Source organism: Sphaeramia orbicularis, chromosome 21, assembly GCF_902148855.1.
Source record: "Sphaeramia orbicularis chromosome 21, fSphaOr1.1, whole genome shotgun sequence".
NCBI classification, from domain to species: Eukaryota; Metazoa; Chordata; class Actinopteri; order Kurtiformes; family Apogonidae; genus Sphaeramia; species Sphaeramia orbicularis.
The window spans coordinates 8,228,189-8,246,639 of NC_043977.1; the positions used below are offsets into that span (position 1 = coordinate 8,228,189).

Below are 18,451 nucleotides of genomic sequence, written 5' to 3' on the forward strand. Positions count from 1 at the left end.
GACAAAAACCTAAACTGTTTTTTTACACCAACTTTTTCAATCAGTAATTGGTTTAGCATTTATGTTTAGTGTTGAATGACTTTTTAAATTACACCATAGTCTTCATCAAGTCCATCTTCCATCTGTATCTTCCATTAACATTATCTGTGGTTCATGTTTTACTGTTAGGAGGTTCAACAGTGAGGCTGGTAGGCTCCACCACCCGCTGCTCCGGCAGAGTGGAGGTTTTCCACAGTGGACAGTGGGGAACGGTGTGTGACGATGAGTGGCACCTGTCTGATGCTGAGGTGGTATGTCGACAGCTGGGCTGTGGCAGGGCCCTGTCGGCTCCAAGACATGCACATTTTGGACAGGGTTCAGGTGTGATTTGGTTAGATAACGTCATGTGCACAGGTACAGAGTCAAACCTCATGGAGTGTCGACACCAAGGGTTTGGAATTGACAACTGTTATGAAGAGGATGCAGGTGTCGTCTGTGAAGGTAAACAGAAATCACCAGAAATAAGTGGAAAACATGTTTGATGTGGAGAATTAGGTTTACTTTTTCAGAATTGTTTTCCCATCTTGATAGAAAAATGACTGTGTGCCAGTTGTGTTCTTATTACTGGGTAGTCTTACATAAATGGCCTAATCTGTTATGGTTTTTATGCCTCGGTCAACTCTGGCCAGAGGGGTATTGGGATCGTTTTGTTGTCTGTTTGTCTGTCCATTCAACAATGTAATCGCATTATCTGAAGAATGCTTTGAGATATCCGCACCAAATCTAGACTGTGGATGGATGTTAGTATAGAGCAGAAGCCTCTGAAAATAGGTGACCTATAGGGCCTATAAGGCAGGAACTGTCAACACAATCTGACACTATATTTGGCTGAGGAGTATTAAAAGTGTGCAGCAGGTTATGTTTGTATGTGCTGTAATGTGATTGTTCTTTGTATCAAGAACAGGTAATTCTCATCTTACAATGTCATTGTGTACGCTAAACATCATCCTGTGTGTGAACTGTTAAGTTTTGTTATCATGTGTGTAATGGGTGCAGTAATTGACTGACACAGGAACTTTTAGGTGTAGAAGTGTCTTCCTTTTGAATGGTTAGCAGAGATCTCTCCTCACACCTCACACAATTCACTGCAGTATTCCTCTGTTTTTGCACTGAGATGTTCAACACTCTTTCTGAATGTTTGTTACCTGGTCATCTATGATTCCTGATGTTTATGGATCAATTTCATTTCATTTCACATGTTTATTTCAAACCTGCTACCACATTTATACACTTAACAGACGACAACTGGACAACACATGGTTTGAAAAGGGGATGGAAGAAGGATTGCTTTTAAAAGTCCAACCCCTCACACCACACAACCCATCACAACATTTCACTACACCAACACAGAACAATACAGAACATTTTGGAACAATACAGAACATTACAATATCACATCCTCACAAGACAGGAACATAAACAGGCCTGGACACACTCTGACCCCATACCCACTCCCTCTAATGGCACCCACACTGTTTAGAGCACAGATGTCAAACATGTGGCCCAGGGGCCAAAACCGGCCCCTCAAAGGTTCCAATCCGGCCCATGGGATGAATTTGCAAAGTGCAAGTTAGGGCATCAAACTCAAAAATAATACCATAATAACCTACAAATAATGACAACACCATTGTTTTCTCTTTGATTTAGTGCAAAAAACATTAAATTATGAAAATGTTTACATTAACAAACTATCCTTTAACAAAAAAATGTGAATAACCTGAAATGACTGAAGTAAATTAAGTGCAATTTTAACAATATTCTGCCTGTTACTGAATGTTTTGTGCCTTTGTAGATCTGATCTGTAATGCATATGTATAAATGATAAGTCAAGGCAGAATATTGACAAAATTGTACTTATATTTCTTTACAAATTTCATTTTGTTCAGGTTATTCACATCCTTTTTGTTTGGATAGTTTGTAAATGTAAATATTGGCATAACTGGATTTGGATTTTTGTGCTAAAACAATATGGAGTTGACATTATTTATTGGCTATCATGCTATTATTGTACTGGTTCAGCCCACTTCAGATTAAATTAGGTTGAATGTGACCCCCGGAAGAAAATGAGTTTGACACCACTGGTTTAGAGCATCAGTGTCACTGTATCTCCTCCAAGTATTTCTTCATTATTTGTTTTTTAAACATTCTTTTAAACTGAAAAATATTTGCACACTCTTTTAATCTGCTAAACCATTCCACAGTACTACTCCCCTTACTGAGATGCACATTGATTTTAAGGTAGTTCTTACCTTTGGTTGGCACCATTTATTATTACCTCTGAGATTGAATTTATGTTGAGAATCTCTGTCCTCAAATAATTTTTGAATATTACCTGGAAGACGTTTTGTTGATGCCCTAAACAGGAGTTGTGCTGTTTTGTAATTCACCAAATCTATTCATTTGAAGTCTACTGACTGGAGAAAAAGTGGGTTGGTGTGGTCATTATAATGAGCTTTATGAACCCTTCTAAGAGCTTTTTGTTGAAGGCAAATCAATGGCAACAGCCTGTTTCAGTAACAGTGGTATTAGTTTCATGATTTTTGTATCATTTTTGTTTTTGAAATGTTGACTGGAATAACTGATCAATAACAGCATCAATAAATAATCTACATACCTGAGATTGAAAAAAAAAAGCAAAATTATTTAATTATTTAATTATTATTAAATCAAAATTATTCAATTACCACAATTATGCCTTGCTTCATAGCTTTTGTATGAGCTATATTCAAATGATCTCCACTTAATTTAGCATCGATAGCATTGATAGTTGGCTTAAGTGGTAGAAGAAGTCCTCAGATCTTTGAAGATACTACAAAAACACAGGTAAAATATTCCGCTACATGAAAAGTTCTACATTAAAATCATCCTTAAGTAAACATGAATTATCAGCTGCTAAGAATAATAATAGTAGTTAAGTGCAACCGATTCCTTGACCCTCAATAGTGTTTAGAATAAAATAATAATGTTTAACTGTATTTAGTTATGGATAGAATCTAAATAAATAGTAACATGAATTTAATTACATTCTTAAACTCTTTCCATCTTTTTCTATCTGCATTATTTACTCGTGTTGTAAATGTAAACGTATACTTTGCCTGTTTGATATTATAACTCACAGAAAGCCCATGTGCAGCCGGATGGCAGCTGTTCAACAGCAGCTGTTACTTCTTTTCACGTGTGACTGGATCCTGGGAAACCGGCAGAAGAGACTGCAGAATCAACGGAACAGATCTGGTGATCGTAAACAGCACAGAAGAACAGGTATTACAAAAGTAAACCTAGAACGGAATCATTAAGCCTTAGTTGAATTCTTACAGCTGATGTCAAGCCCCAAACAAAACTCAAAGATATGTTTTTTGACAAATGTCCATCAAAGAAATCTCAAATATGGAATTAACTTCTTCCCTCAGAGTCAGTGGCTCATCTTGGCTTTAGAGGGAGTGCAGTTCTGTCTGAAACTGAACTTTGCTTTGGTTCTGTTTCCCTCTGACATCCCCATAGAGTTCTGTGATGGTAATTCAGAGGGAAATTGGTGCAAAAACAGAAACAAATCAGAAAATAACATTAACCTGTTAAACTCTAGGCCGCTTGTTTCCAGTCAGAATCATTTCAATGTAACACAAATCAATGGATTAACCAATAACTGATCATTTTTTTCGCAACTGTATGTAACAGGATCTGGGCCTGTCCCCCGTCACCTTTCCTCAACTCCCAGCCCCGTTTGTCTATTTATTTATTTATTCATTTATTTATTTGTTTAATTACAGGACAGTGTGTATTGGCATTAGTTACAAAGAACAAGATGTGTGCACCAGATTTAGCAGAGAAGCTAATTTCCATCTGTTGTCCTGGACAAACGACTAACACAACAAACATCACTTAGATTACCAAACCATAATATACTGGAAGAAAACTGTTAAACATGACAGATATAGAAAAGTCTGCTCAGATTGAACGGCTTCATCCAAACACAAAAAATACATTCAATACATACAATACATTCTAAAAATACACTAACTTTACTAGAGCAAGAATAAGATAGAAAGGATAGAATGAGAAGAAGAGACAGAAGAAAAAGAAAAAAAGAGCAAAAAGAATAAATAAATAAATAAATAAATAAGCTAATTGTGCAATTGCAAACCAGACATAGAAAAAAGTGCAAGTAAAAACTATTGGGCTAAAATCTTCAGTAGAACTAACCCAGACAGTTTATCTAATGCATGTGTGCACAGATGAGTCCAGTCCAGTCCAGTAGGACAGGACTGGATTTGTTTGTTTGATTTGTTGGTGGATGCAGCAGTAGGGGTGGGCTGCCCGATTCTTTGTCTCGGTTTCTCCTGTTTTGTCATAAGTAGGAAGGTTTGACTGTATTTGGTTACTCTTTCTTTTGCAGGTCAGCCTTGGTTCCTCAGATAGTTGACTTATGTTTGTTAAGATAAAGCTGCAGCTATGCTTAATTTATGCATCACATTTATTCATGTGATTTGTAAATAAATCATAGGTCTGTTTAAGTGCACAAAGCTGCATCCTGGGGGTTTCTCTGTGGCTTGGGAGTGAGGGAAGGTGTCCACTTATTCATGTCATGTCCTGGGGACTCCTAGCCGGAGCGTAACACCCACATGACGTCCGTCAGAAAGTCGTTCATTCCATCCCTGGCTGTTTGACGCCCCCGGTGTTTACACTGAAATAAGAAGATTTACTTTGATTTTCCCATGTAATAAAGAACATGTATCATTTGTTTCAATAAATTTGTTATAGGAATATGGATTTTATTACCAATATTTAACGCCTAGTTACTTTTCACCCACCCTATAGATCTGGTAGCTCTGACACTAATATTCCTTTGGAGTTAAACTTATTCTCTGGTTAATTCTCAAATTTCACATTTTGACCCCAGACTGTATCTTAGAAACTTCAGCCAACCAGCATTTTCAACTTGATTTTTCTTTATCAGTGACTCACACGTGGTAAAATTTCACTTCTTTTATTCTGGAAGCATTTTACTTGTAGACCAGTGGCATGAGCAATGACATACTTTGCCTGTGGGTGCTTCTATGAAACTGGTCCTAAAAACAGGACATGGGGCTAAAAATTCAAACCAGATGTAGAGTAACGTTATAAAGCAAGTGTGGAAGTACTTTGGGTCTATTTTAAAAATAAGTACTGAGATAAAACAGAAACTATTTTTCAGATAAAACACATTTTTATATTATTTTTTACATTATTTTTAATTTAAAAACAAACAAAAAAAAAAAACGCATGTAACACGGTCAAAAGGACACAAAAATTATGCTCTACTATTTTTTTGAATATCTCTTTATTCTCTCGCAGGTACATTTTGGGAATCGAAGTAAATATTCAAGGCAGAGTGTTTCACAAAAATGGCCCCTGTTGCAAAATCATTCACGATTTGTATGCGTTTAACTGGGCAGGTTCTGTATGTAACACCAGTGGACACGAATGGTTACGTACAAAACCTGGGATGAGACTGAGTTTGATGAAAAACCCGCAGGTCTGGATTAGAAAAACCACTGGGATCGACGCTTTTAACAGTGTCTTTATTTATAGTCAATATAAGACCATTTACAGACATGTTTTCAGATCTAATGCACTGACACCTATAGGTAGCTTTTACTGTCCATATTTGGGTCCTATTTTTGGCCCCAATATTATATTAAAAATTCATTAATTATGGGATGGCTCAGAGCAAGAGTATAATTTGTTTTGCATTTATCTGAGGTCATCATTAGGTCCATCCTGGAGGGAAATATGCCTACATTTACCTTTTATTATTGGGTGTAAAAAGCTGGTTCCAAAATGAACCCAGTTTCATAGAAGCACCCCTGTATGTACACCTTTTTTTTTTTTTATTGCATCTACAACAGAACTTCATCTCACGGTTCAACAAGAACTCTTGGATTGGTCTGAGTGACCTTGAAGAGGAAGGAACCTGGAAATGGGTGGATGGATCTCCATTAACTCAGCAGTAAGGAAGAAAAGTTCCCCTCTTTGGTTCAATTCAGACATTATTAGAGGGATGTTTCCCAATAGTGTTTCTGTGTGTTTTATTTAGGTACTGGAGTCAAGGGGAGCCGAACCATGTCCATGATGAGGACTGTGTGCACATGCATTCCTCAACAGGCCTGTGGGCTGATGTGAGCTGTGATAACAGCCTGTACTGGATCTGTGAGAAAATGGGAATGGATTAGAGATATCGATAACAGAACCAGAATCGCTTCATTCTTATCAAATCCCATCCATACAAATAACTTCAGTGAAATCATTTTCTCACATGTAGTAATATTAAAAAAAAAGAATCAGTTATTGTCCGAGCTAGGGTTGGGTGAAAAACGTTATCAATCCAATATCCATAATGATCCCTATAAATGTCACATCGCTGTGTCTTAATGGCAAAGTTTTGGTCCTGAGTGACAATTTATGGAAACACATTATTATTTGTAGTTTTACATTATTTGTCAAAAAAACACCAACACCACACCATGTAAAAATAAGACAGAAGGGACATAAAAGGGTCAGATATTGCCTCTGATGTTGTGATTTAATGCTAATTTTGCTGATTTCTGTGCATTTTAAGATGTTAAAAATCAGTTATTCCTGATGCTAAACTCTTCTATCATACAATGTTCATCAACAATATAGACATGAATAAAACTGAGCAACAGTAAAACATTTTTGATATTGTAGTTAGTTTAGAAAGTGTGTACAAACTAAACCCTAAAAACAGAAGGAACTGCATTACGATAATTATATTTATTGCACGATTGTAATGATTTGAATGTTATCACCTAACCCTAGTCCGAGCATCATCTAAATAGGATAACATGTTTTTGATTATTATTTCTCTTGGTTTATTGTGTGTACTACTACATTTGTGTAGACATTACATGTGGTTGTTGGGTGGTGGGATTGACTACTACAAGTGTGTTATACTTTTGTGACGTAATTGGAGATTGTGGTGGAAGGAAATAAACAAACTGATGTTTGGACACCACTTTGCAGAGTGTGATGTGGTCAGTCTGTAAAGTCAATGGGATATCTGTGTCTTATATGCAGCTTAAATGGGCTATATGCAGTATTTCTCTTATCAACTATAAAGAAAGTAACACAAATTCATCATTAGAAAAGAAGGGATAAAAATAAAAGGCATTGTTTTCACCAGTGGGCGCAGCTCTGAATGAAAAGAATGGAGTTCGATGGTGAAATGGCAGTGTTTCTTCTTCATGGGTGAGTTTGATTCGAAGGCTTATGAAGGTGTAAAGTTTAAATGCAAATTGCATAAAATAAGAGAATATTTGTTCGAGTATGGTTTCTTGCATGAGGAACTTTAATGCTGCAGTGGTTCCTTTTACAGGTTCACAGAGAAAATACATCATCCACACATGAAGCATTTTACCAAGGCATGCATGTTTCATTTTAAATTTACAGATTTAGGATTCCAGTTTATAACCAACAAAAGGACAAAACTGAAAAGAATAATCAACAAAATGACCAAAGTCATTGATAAAATGAATAAAATAATCAACAAATTGAACAAAAATGAAAATACTCAACAAAATAAGCTAAATAATCAACAAATTGAACCAAATACCAAAATGAACAAAAAATGAAGAAAATTATAAACAAAATGAAGAAAATAAGTAACAAAATGAACAAAGTAACCTACAAAATGAACTAAACAATCAACAAAATGAACTAAATAATCAACAAATTGAACAAAAATAATAATAATAATAATAAAAAAGTGAAGAATAACCAACAAAATAATCAATAAAATGAACAACCCCAGAGCCTGCAGTGATAAGTGCAGTGAATCTGAACATATTCCATAAGAACTGATGGAGCTTTAAAATGAGTGTCTCCAGTGTCATACACCATCACAGCTGAAGGCGTTCCAATGAAATACTGTGAGTGATTTGACTTTTGGTCAGATTCTAAACATTGCAGCTATTTCTCACAGATCCAACGTCTCAGGGTGTTACAGGACAGATCATTCCATTTACCCTTCACCGGTTTTTCTGCACAGTCCTCTTCACCGAGATTCACACCGTTACTCCCCATACCATTGTTCGGTTCCCCTTTATCCCAGAACCTGCAAAAATAATCAACAAAATTACCAGAATTATCAAGAAAATGGACAAACGTAACAAAATTATTAACAAAATGAACAGAAATGAACAAAGTAATCCATGAACTCAACAAAATAGGCAGTAAAAATTACAAAATAAGCAAAATGAGCAAAAACAAAGAAAAAAAAGAACAAACTAGTCAACTAATTGAACAAAAATGAACAAAATAATCAATACAATTGACAGCCTGCACAGATGCGAACAGCTTTAAACACTGGTGAGAAATGCTTGAAATTCAGCGTATCCCATAATAACTGATTTTAACTGATGGAGATATGAAATGAGTAAACTCAAATGGTACCAAACACATGGTCAAATATGACGCTGCATGAATTTAATTAAAGTAAATCACATTTTTTTCCCCTTACGTCAGTGTGACTGGAGATCCATCGACCCATTTCCAAGTTCCCTCATTGACACGATCAGTCAAACCGATCCAATAATAATCTTTGAACCCTTGGATGAACTCCTGTTGGAGTGAAAGAAATAGATCATTATCTATTCATGAAAAATCCAACTGAAAGAAATATTTTTCTGACAGAAAAGACTACTGTTTATTTAAGGGTGTAAAAATGACCTGAGGGTGTGATCAGTATTTATTGAATCATAACTGTGTAGATAAAAATACAGCAGGAACAAAAATGGAAAACATAATCACCAAAATGAAGAAAATAATCAACAAAAAGAACAAAATAATCAAGAAAATGAGTACAAATGACCAAAATAATGGAAAAAAAAGAACAAAAATGATCTAAATAATCAACAAAATGGCCAAAAAAAAATTAACAAAACAAACAGAATAAGCAAGAAAATCAGTAAAAATGACCAAAACAATGAAAAAACTGAGAAGAAACTGACCAAAATAATCAACTAAAAGAACTGTATAACCAAAAACAAGAACAAATGAAAAATTTACAAAATAATCAATAAAATGAAGAAACATATCAAAATATTGGAAAACAAAGAAAAATTAACAGAATGACCTAAAAAAAAATGATGAAATGACCAAAATAATCAACAAAAAGACTCAGATAAGCAGTAAAATGAGTAAAAATTACCAAACTAATGATAAAATTTAGAAAATAAACAAAATGCCGTAAATAATGAACAAATACTAAAAAATAACCAGATTTGATTTAACTCATATCAGATGTCCGCGCCCCCCCCCCCCCCCCCCCCCCCCCCCCCACCCACACACACACACACTCACTCTCATGTGAAGAAAAGACGATGGGAAATAAATGTGTATGTTTACACAGATGAAGGTGTGTTTGATATCTCCACCTGTTCCTCTGTGCTGTCTATCACCACCAGATCTGCGTCTCTGTTTTTGCAGTCGTTTCTTCCTGCTTCCCAGGGTCCAGCTGTACTGGAAAAGAAGTAACAGCTGCAAAAGGACATCCTCCATCCTGCAGGACACGTTGTCTTCTGCTCTGCAAGACATGAAACCAAAACCAAATATTTCCATTGTACAAAAGAGCTGACATGAAACCACCAGAAAAATCTGAAGACAAAAACACATTTCTACCAAACTTTCATCATCGTATTCATATGAAATGTTTGACATGTTTGACGTTCCTGTCCTAGAAGGTCTTAGAAGGTTAGCTGCTATTACATTTATGGGCAGAAGGTGACAGTAGTTATAAAAGTACAACAGCACCTAGCATTAGTGGTTAGCATTAGCCCTCACCTGCTGATGAAGGATAGTTTGTGAATGTAAACATTTTCATCATGTAATTCTACTTTTTTCACATTAAAGTAAGGAAAATAAACTTTGAAGTTGTCGTGATTTACAGATTAAAATCCTATTACACTGTTGTCCATAAAGTTGGAATAAAATATGTTTTACCTCTTTTCATAAAATGAAATGTGATTTAGTTTTGATTGTAACTGGGACTCAGTTTGTAATCATTGTACTGGGTCAAAGATTATTACTGATGTGAAGAAATAGGAACAAGAAGAGAAATGTGTCTTAAAAACTTATTCCAACTTTACAGGCAACAGTGCAGTTATAGATTGCAATAAATATCATTGTACGATGCATTTTTAGGGTTCGTTTCATTTATTCATATGACGTTGTCACTAAAACACTTGCAAATTGTTTGTTTTTACTTAGTTTTACTCAACATTTAATTTTATTTTTAATCATTATTATTGTTATAATTATTATAAATGTTTATCTCTATATATTTATAATGTTCTGACCACAAATAATCATTTTAATCTGGTTTCTTCATCTCTAATTAAAAAAAAGTGGTCTGAAAACAAAATTATTCCAACTTTATGGCTAACAGTGAATTTTTACTGATGCACTCAAGATTAAAATACCCCTGAAATTAGTTTGACTGATTGTCAGTAACTTCAGTGTAATTTTTGTATTTCACAAATGAATTTATTCCTTAGGCTGCATTGGATCTTTTGGCCGGCCAGCTTTGGTCTTTGGGCTGTATGTTTCATCTTCAGTCTTGTTTTAAATTGAGTTTTATAGATTTTTTTAGTCACTCACTTTTGGGCAGAGTCTGCAGCCTCTCCACTTCCTGGTTGGCTCTGATGAGGCTGGTGTTGAGCTGGTCTCGGTCTCTAATCAGGTCTGATATCTGGTCTCTGCTGGTCTGGAGCTGCCCGTTCAGGTCTGACATCTGGTCTTTGCTGGTCTGTAGATGGTCCGTCATGTTGGCTTTGATTGAGGTCAGTTCTGCAGCTGAGATGTTTACTGCAACAATATAAAAAAAACTACTAACCCTCAAAGACCTAAACAGCTGCTATCGACCAAAACCATCTACTGATCCAAACAGTTTAATACCAGTTGATCCACTAATCCTATCAATACATGTAAATAATTGGTGTAAAATACAGTTCTTCATCTTTTCATGGTCATCAGATATGACCCATTTGGACGTTCAGATCCTCCGTAGTTACCGTGGAAACACCATCACCTTCTACAACATTGATTCACCAGTAAAACCCATGAGTTCAATTGCATCCATGTGTCTCCCCCTACTTCCCCTCTCCCCCAGTCTCTCTCTCTCTCTCTCTCTTTTTCTCCTCCTTTACTCTCTCTCTTTAACCCCAACTGGTCCTGTCAGTCGTCCATCCTCCAGGACTCTGGGTCTGCTCCAGGTTTCTGCTGTTAAAAGGACGTTTTTCTTCACCACTGTCACCGAGCGTTTGCTCCTGGAGGATTCTGTTGGGTTTCTGTAAAGAGTCTGGTTTTGACCAGCTCTATATATGGAGTAAGTGTCAGGAGATAACTTCTGTTATGACTTGGCGCTATATAAATAAATTTGATTGATTGATTTGATTGATCATTGATTGATTGATTTGAGTTAAATAAATGGCAGTTTTGCATCAGTTTTCACTCTAAAAATGTGGTGTTTCTCCACATTCCAGCTACTGTTTGCTTCATAATGAAAGTCCCAAAAACCACCCATCCAGCATGTCCATGTGGGCCCCAGAAGGGTTCCATTTGGGCTGCATATAAGGGTCCCATGTGGGTTTGTCCACAGTTTCCATGGTGACCCCACATGTGTTTGCCCAGATCAGAATCAGAATTTCTTTATTGTCATTGTACCAAGTACAACGAAACTGAGGCAAAGCTCTCAGGTTCAGTGCAAGAATTTACAGACAGACAACAAATATCAGTAAAAGGCACAGTTATTTATATTAAAAAATAAAAAGTATTGCGAACTAAGATATTTGTAAAACATAGAATTTAAGTAGTTTGAATAACACGAGAAGTAGTGCAAATGACAAGAAAGATAAATACAGTGGGATAAATAGTGTGAAGAATAAATAATATGAGATATTCACATCTCTGATTCTTATCTGGGCAAACACATGTGGGGTCACCATGGAAACTGTGGACAAATGCAAATGGGACCCTTATATGCAGCCCAGATGGAACCCTTCTGGGCCCACATGGACACACTGGCTGTGAGTCTTTAATGAGTAGAAATGCACAAACGGAGATCAACACAGTCAATCAAATGCTTATGCTTTTGTTGTATTTCACATCTATAACACAATCTGCTTAAACAGGTTTGACTGATGTCACTAGGGTTTGTTACTGATGTTCTCTTGGATGTTCTCTTGGACAGCGTCTCTGAACTCCATAAGAGGCTGTGTGCACAGCTCAGAAACTGTAACTACACTGACCTTCACTGATGGTGGATGTTTAGTCTTAACAGTGCTATTAACTTTACGTTTGGCACACTTGCTTCTGTTCAAATATATGGAAACAATAAGGTTATTTTTCCCCTAAAACAAACAAAAAAAAAGCAAAAAATCAACTGTTTATCTGGATGGAATGTGTGATTGTACATTATTAAGCGTTGATAAATATTTAAGATCAGTAAATGCTTTTGGTTGACAGTGGATGTTTGGGTCTTTAAGGGGGAAGTGAACAATCCTATACATTTATATTTGGTGCAGCTACTTTTGTGCAAAACAATATCCAAACAGCTAGGTTCTGATCCACTAAAACAAACAAAAAGGCAAAAAAAACAAACAAAAAAAAACCTGCTTATATGGAAGGACGGTGTGATTTTACATTGATAGCATCTGCAAAAACTACTAAACCACCTTTGTACATGAGATTTATTCAGGATATGACTTTACTTCAGTCATAAAGAGATGACACTCTGCGTTTTACACCAATGATTTACATGTATTGATAGAATTAGAGGACCATCAGGTATAGATACTTTAGGCCATTGGCTGTTTAGGTCTTTGGAGTTAAATATAATACATCACCAGACCTAAAATAATAATAAAACCAGTTGTAAAAGTCCAAAAAGAACCCATGTGAGACTGAATCTATGTGAATAAAGTCCTGTTCTTTGTGCAGTGTTTGATCCAGACTCACTGTAGACCCCGAGGCCGATGAGTCCAAACATCAGGGAACCACAGAAGAACCCCAGAAAGACAACAGCTCTACGTAAGCCCCTGTTTGAGACCTGAGGAGCTGAGGAGAGGAAACAGACCAGAGAATAAAACAGTAACACTGAGAGCAGTCTGGAAAACACTTCTATGAATCCAGGATCTATACTCTCACCTGAAGATCCCGTGTTGACATGTTTAACCTCCTCAATGTTCATGTACAGATCCTCCATCCTGGGTTTGTAAATTCAGTTCTGCAGCGATGGCCAGGTTACATGGGAGTGTCCTAACACTTCAGCTGTTTCATCTATAGAGGAAGTTATGAGTGTTTAAAATACTGAATTATCTGTTGCATTATGGGATTTAGTTGAGGTTTCTGCATATTTTCAGCTGCTTGTGGTTTGGCATTTTTAGACCTGAGAGCAGTGAATACGTGTCATGAGTCACTAATGCTTAGTTAACAGTAAAGTGAATATCCTACAGTCTGCTTACAGGAAGGGTGTTAGTGCGGATTTTTTTTAATTTAACCTTTATTTAACCAGGAAAAAAGATCCCATTGAGATTAAGAACCTCTGTTCCAAGGGAGTCCTGGCCAAGAGGCAGCAACACACAGTTACAACATACAATAATTTACAGGACAAGTCAAACTATGAAAAACAAGTGCAAATAATTGAGTTATTCTCTAGCACTTTGAGTTTGGATTTAAAAGTATTCAAGGAGGTCAATTCAATCCGTTTCCAGTCTTTTAGCAACACATTCCATGTGCAAGGAGCAGAGTAGACAAATGCCTTACTGCATGTGCTCTACTACCTACCAACACCTGGAAACGACTGGTAGCTCTGTTTGAATCATGTTTTTTTTCCCTCTAGTGTTTTTAATACATTACAGCCACATATTTTATCACATAAGTTACTGATTTTTAAGTTGCACAACACCACGGTCGCCTGGATTTTAGACTCTTTTGTTAAGACTGGAAGTACGAAGTCTGAACCCAGATGCAAGACCCACAGACAAAAATACAATGTAATTGTGTTTATTAAACACAGTCAGAAAATACAGTTCACACAAAAGGATTATGGGTGAGTCTTCAGTGAAACTGCTTGGTGGATTCGTCACGGCGTCCGAACCCGAATGAGTAAGCCCATGGCCCGGGTCGGGAGCACACGAGGGGAACCCGACTAGGGGAAAACAGAGGAGAGTCAGGAGACAGACCAGGTCATGCACAGAGAGGCTAGCAGACAGGCAACAGGACACTGGGAAAAGGCAAAGTCACATACCGTTAATCCAGGCAAAAAGGTCGAACACAGGAGTGGACACTGAGGCTGAAGCACAGACAGGGGACAGGCAAAAACTCTGGTGTCAAGGAAACAATCTGGGTCAAAAACAGACAGGCAGGCAGACAAACAGGATCCGAAGAAACGCTGGTAAGTAGACACACAAGGAGAATTCGAACTGGCAACAAACATACAGAAACACAGGGCTTATATACACAGGAGGGAGGGAAGACAATGAGACACAGGTGGAACAAATCAGGGCGGGGACAGGTAATCAGACACAGGTGACACAATCAGGGAAGGGAAGTAAAAACACCAGACATGACACAAGAGGAGAACTTAACAAAATAAAACAGGAAATGACAGACAAGACAGACAAAACAGGCAGAAGTCCGGGGACTGATATGACATCTTTTAACCATCCTCAATTTGTGAGACTCGGTGACAGATGTTCTGAAATGATCTAGATTAAAACTGGAGTTCCGCAGGCCACTGTTTTACCCCCCTCCTTATTCACACTGTACACGGCTGAGGCACAGTTCTGCTTTTTGTCATCTGCAAAAATGTCCTCATTTCTCAGGGTGATGACTGGGCTTACAGAGAGGAGATTGGCTTTTTTGTTAATTGCTGTGTTTCTCATTTTACAGCTCAGTGTGGAGAAAACTACAATGGTCAACAAGGGCCAAACACATTGCAACGACCCAATGCATCTCAGTTCGAGAAAACTGCGCAAATTCACAAACTCAAACACAGTCTAAACGAGGTACAAAAAGAGGAACGAGGTGCACATGAAAAAATGCACCACAAGAAACAAAAACACATGCATCATCACAAAGAAACGATGCAAAGCACAAAACTATTCAAACCAAGAAAACATCTGCAAACAAAAAACGCTGCATAACCGGTCAGTCCAACAGAAGTGCTCCAGACCTGTAGGGGGCGCTGTCAGCAGAACAGCTCAATGCACAGACACACAGGATGGAGAGAACAGCTGACTGAGTGTTTCAAACTACAGTGGGAACTGATTGAAGTTACGGCGTAGAGCTGTCATGTGACTTTTATTTGATTCCATTTGACAGTAGTCTGTTGTCTATAAACTCTGCCCCTACAGGTTTGGAGCACTTCTGTTGGACTGACCGGTTATGCAGCGTTTGTCGTTTGCAGATATTTTCTTGGTTTGCATCGTTTCTCTATTTGCAGAGCATTTGATGGTTATGCATTTGTTTTTGTTTCTTGCAGTGCAGTTTTTCATTTGCTCCACGTTCCTCTTTTTGTACCTCGTGTAGACTTTGTTTGAGTCGGTGAATTTGCATCGTTTCTGTACTTGCAGCTGTTTTCTCTTAACTGAGGGCCTTTGCATTGTGTTTGGCCCTTGTCAGCCACCGTAGAAAACACACAATCTAATTGTAAGAGAGAAAATGGAATAAGTAACTTGACTTCCATACATTTCTGGAAGGAAATGTAACCTGTGTGCTTGCCTCTTGCCAGATCGGTGGACTTGTGGTTAGGTGCGACATAAAAGCAAGAAATATCTGCCATTCACTTCATCTGTGAATGTGTGGACTGACGCCACCACAGACTTTCTGTAGACCTGTATTCAGATGAGAAGCCCCTCCCACAGCCTGTGTCAGTCCTGTTAAAGCAGTGTTTAAATAGGCTCCTTTAATTGAATAGTTCCATGTGTCTGTGTATGTGATCCCAGGTCAGCGCATTCATTTCATAGAGAGAATTTATGGGAAGTTTTTCAGCGTCATTATTACCTCCGCCAAGGAGGTTCTGTTTTTGCTGGCATTCGTTTGTCTGTCTGTCTGTCTGTCTGTCTGTCTGTGTACAAGATAACTCAAAAAGTTATGGATGGATTTGGATGAAAATTTCAGGAAATGTTGATATTGGCACAAGGAACAAATGATGAAATTTTGGTGGTGATCGGGGGTGGGGTTGGGGGGAGACTGATCTGCCTTGGCGGAGGTCTGCGCTCTCTGAGTGCTTTTCCAGTATTAGTAGTTTTTTATATTTATTTTATTGCATTCATTATTTATTATTTCAATTTATTTGTACTTTTAGTGTATCTGTATTAGTGTACCTTTTTTGTGTGGAGCCTTAATTATCTTAATTGTCTGCAGCTGTGCCACACAGACCACATGTGCTGTTACCATGACAACAAGCACTGCAGGCACTGAGGACACAGAGACAAGCACACTCATTTATGACTGAGACACTGTGAAACAGCTCCCGAACAGCTGCTAATTATGGGAAAACTGTAAATGATAGGTGAAAACTAACAGGATCATGAGCGTCAGACAGACCTGGGGAACACACAGATGTATGTTTTTTGTCTGTACTGTGAGAAATGACCGAGTTGTGCCATTTCACTTTAAAAAGAGCTTAGGTCTTCAAACATGGGTTCATATGGAGCTCAGGAACTGTGGCTACATTTCTGGAAAAGATCATTCACCCCCTATGTATCGTTTGGCCAGGAGGGTGAGTTGTTCAGAAAATTTTCAGGTGAATTTTCGCTGTTCCTCCACTCTAACTGATGACATCACACACTCTAACAGATGAGATTTTCAGTCAACCTAAGGGTTTTTGAAGACTCGCCAAATGAAAGGCGTAAACCCCATCCTCAAACCACAGATATTTTTGGAGAGATGACAAAAATGCATGCGTTTTACAGTTTAACTGAAGTCTATTCTGCAGTAAACATAAGCACAGTAGGAGTGAAGACATATGTTTATTGTGATGTTATGCAGACATGGTTTTGGTGTGTTCTTAGATAAAGGAAAGTGTACACTTACAGTAATGTTAAGCTGATATTCTGTTATCAGGGAGTCTGCCTAGGGGGCGCTGTTCTGGGAGTTCTGAGAGTTAAGGTGGGTGAGAGGAGTTGTCTGTAGCTACTGTGCGTTGGAACTCACTAAAAAGTTCTGAGAAAGACCCTGTGCCTGTTTTGACTGATTTATTCCTTCACACACACCCATGCTGCTTACATAATCATTAATTATAGAAAGAAAAAACAAACGGTCACTCCAGTGGTCATCAAAGGTCAGCCTATTGAAACTGTGGAAACATGCAAGTACCTAGGAGTACATGTGGACAGTAAACTGAAGTGAAAGAGGAACAGTAGGCTGGGTTTAAAAAGGCTCGGTCCAGATTGTTTTTCCCAACAAAGCTCAGATGTTTTGATGTGGGCAGGAGGTTCCTAAGGGCGCTGTGGCCAGTGTGTTGTTTTATGCTGTACTGTGTTGGGGCTAGGGTTAGGGTTAGGGTTAAGAGCATCACTGATAAAAAATTGAGCTGGAAATGCCGTATTGATCTTGTCTGTAAAAAAAAAAATAATAATAATAATACATAATAATTCCATATATGTTCATTTATAGTTTTGATGCCTTCAGGGAGAATCTACAACGTAAACAGTCATGAAAAAAAAGAAAAACCAGGTGAGTCCAAACTTCGGACTACCTCCTACCCACAATGCCATTGTAGAACTTCTAGATGAACGAGGGGATGATTTGGGTCCAGTCATAAGGAGGAGTCATGCAATACCTTCTATGACTAAACTCCTCCATCGTTACATTTCCTTGCATCTGGATCATTCCAGTGCACTGTTCCATTAGTGCTGGTGTATCCCAGAGCAGTTTTTCCAGCGTACTGTCTCCATGACAACAACCAGGAGCGCACACAAAATCCTCATTTAAATAAGGCGGTCTCCAAGACTTTGCACCTGTTGTCATTTACACAGGAGATCTGAGTCGATCACCCATGACACGCAAATTGATAGCGGCGCATTTTTAGCGCAAGCAAGCAAATTTGCACATGTTATTTGTGATCTTAGTAAATCAGGCCCTTAGGTTGAACAGTGAACAGGACATAAGTCACATAATCTTAAACTGAACTTCTTCATCATATTCCTGTTTTTCAGTGATCACCACACGCTGCTTTTACCAGGAATCAATTAAAGGTGAGATTCAACAGAACGTTTTTGATTCTGCAGGAAACATGATATTTTACCACAGCTGACTGTTAGTGAAGATACAAACTAATTCTATAAAATATTAATAATGAAAAAAAAAAGTAACAAGTGACTGGATAAATATTCAACAGAGGTCCAACTAA

The 18,451-nt window shown here is 37.7% G+C and overlaps 2 protein-coding genes across 2 annotated transcripts in view; one reads left to right on the forward strand and one right to left on the reverse strand.

Moving 5' to 3' along the window:
• LOC115412810 (deleted in malignant brain tumors 1 protein-like) overlaps positions 1-6,538 on the forward strand; it is an 83,823-nt gene extending 77,285 nt beyond the window's left edge. Inside the window, exons 13-16 of the mRNA XM_030125471.1 lie at positions 169-480; positions 3,158-3,300; positions 5,925-6,025; positions 6,113-6,538. Of these exons, the coding sequence (XP_029981331.1) occupies positions 169-480; positions 3,158-3,300; positions 5,925-6,025; positions 6,113-6,248 (692 nt within the window). The 3' untranslated portion in view covers positions 6,249-6,538. The remainder of the gene's footprint in view (positions 1-168; positions 481-3,157; positions 3,301-5,924; positions 6,026-6,112) is intronic.
• Positions 6,539-7,846: 1,308 nt separating this feature from the next.
• Positions 7,847-13,362, reverse strand: LOC115412606 (CD209 antigen-like protein C). Its single transcript, XM_030125201.1, has 6 exons — positions 13,240-13,362; positions 13,051-13,149; positions 10,693-10,899; positions 9,471-9,619; positions 8,555-8,655; positions 7,847-8,149 (listed from the first exon to the last, which is right to left on the reverse strand). The coding sequence occupies exons 1-6, from the start codon at positions 13,295-13,297 to the stop codon at positions 8,005-8,007; spliced, it is 759 nt and encodes a 252-aa protein (XP_029981061.1). The 5' UTR covers positions 13,298-13,362; the 3' UTR covers positions 7,847-8,004.
• Positions 13,363-18,451: the final 5,089 nt, after the last annotated feature.

What these genes read in the sequence shown, in the direction of transcription:
- LOC115412606 (XM_030125201.1), bottom strand. Translation starts at nt 13,297, where the DNA reads ATGGAGGATCTGTACATGAACATTGAGGAGGTTAAACATGTCAACACG. An exon ending in TGTCAACACGGGATCTTCAG is followed by an intron (nt 13,150 to 13,239) that starts GTGAGAGTATAG and finishes TCCTCTCCTCAG; the next exon opens with CTCCTCAGGTCTCAAACAGG. An exon ending in CATCGGCCTCGGGGTCTACA is followed by an intron (nt 10,900 to 13,050) that starts GTGAGTCTGGAT and finishes ATATTGTTGCAG; the next exon opens with TAAACATCTCAGCTGCAGAA.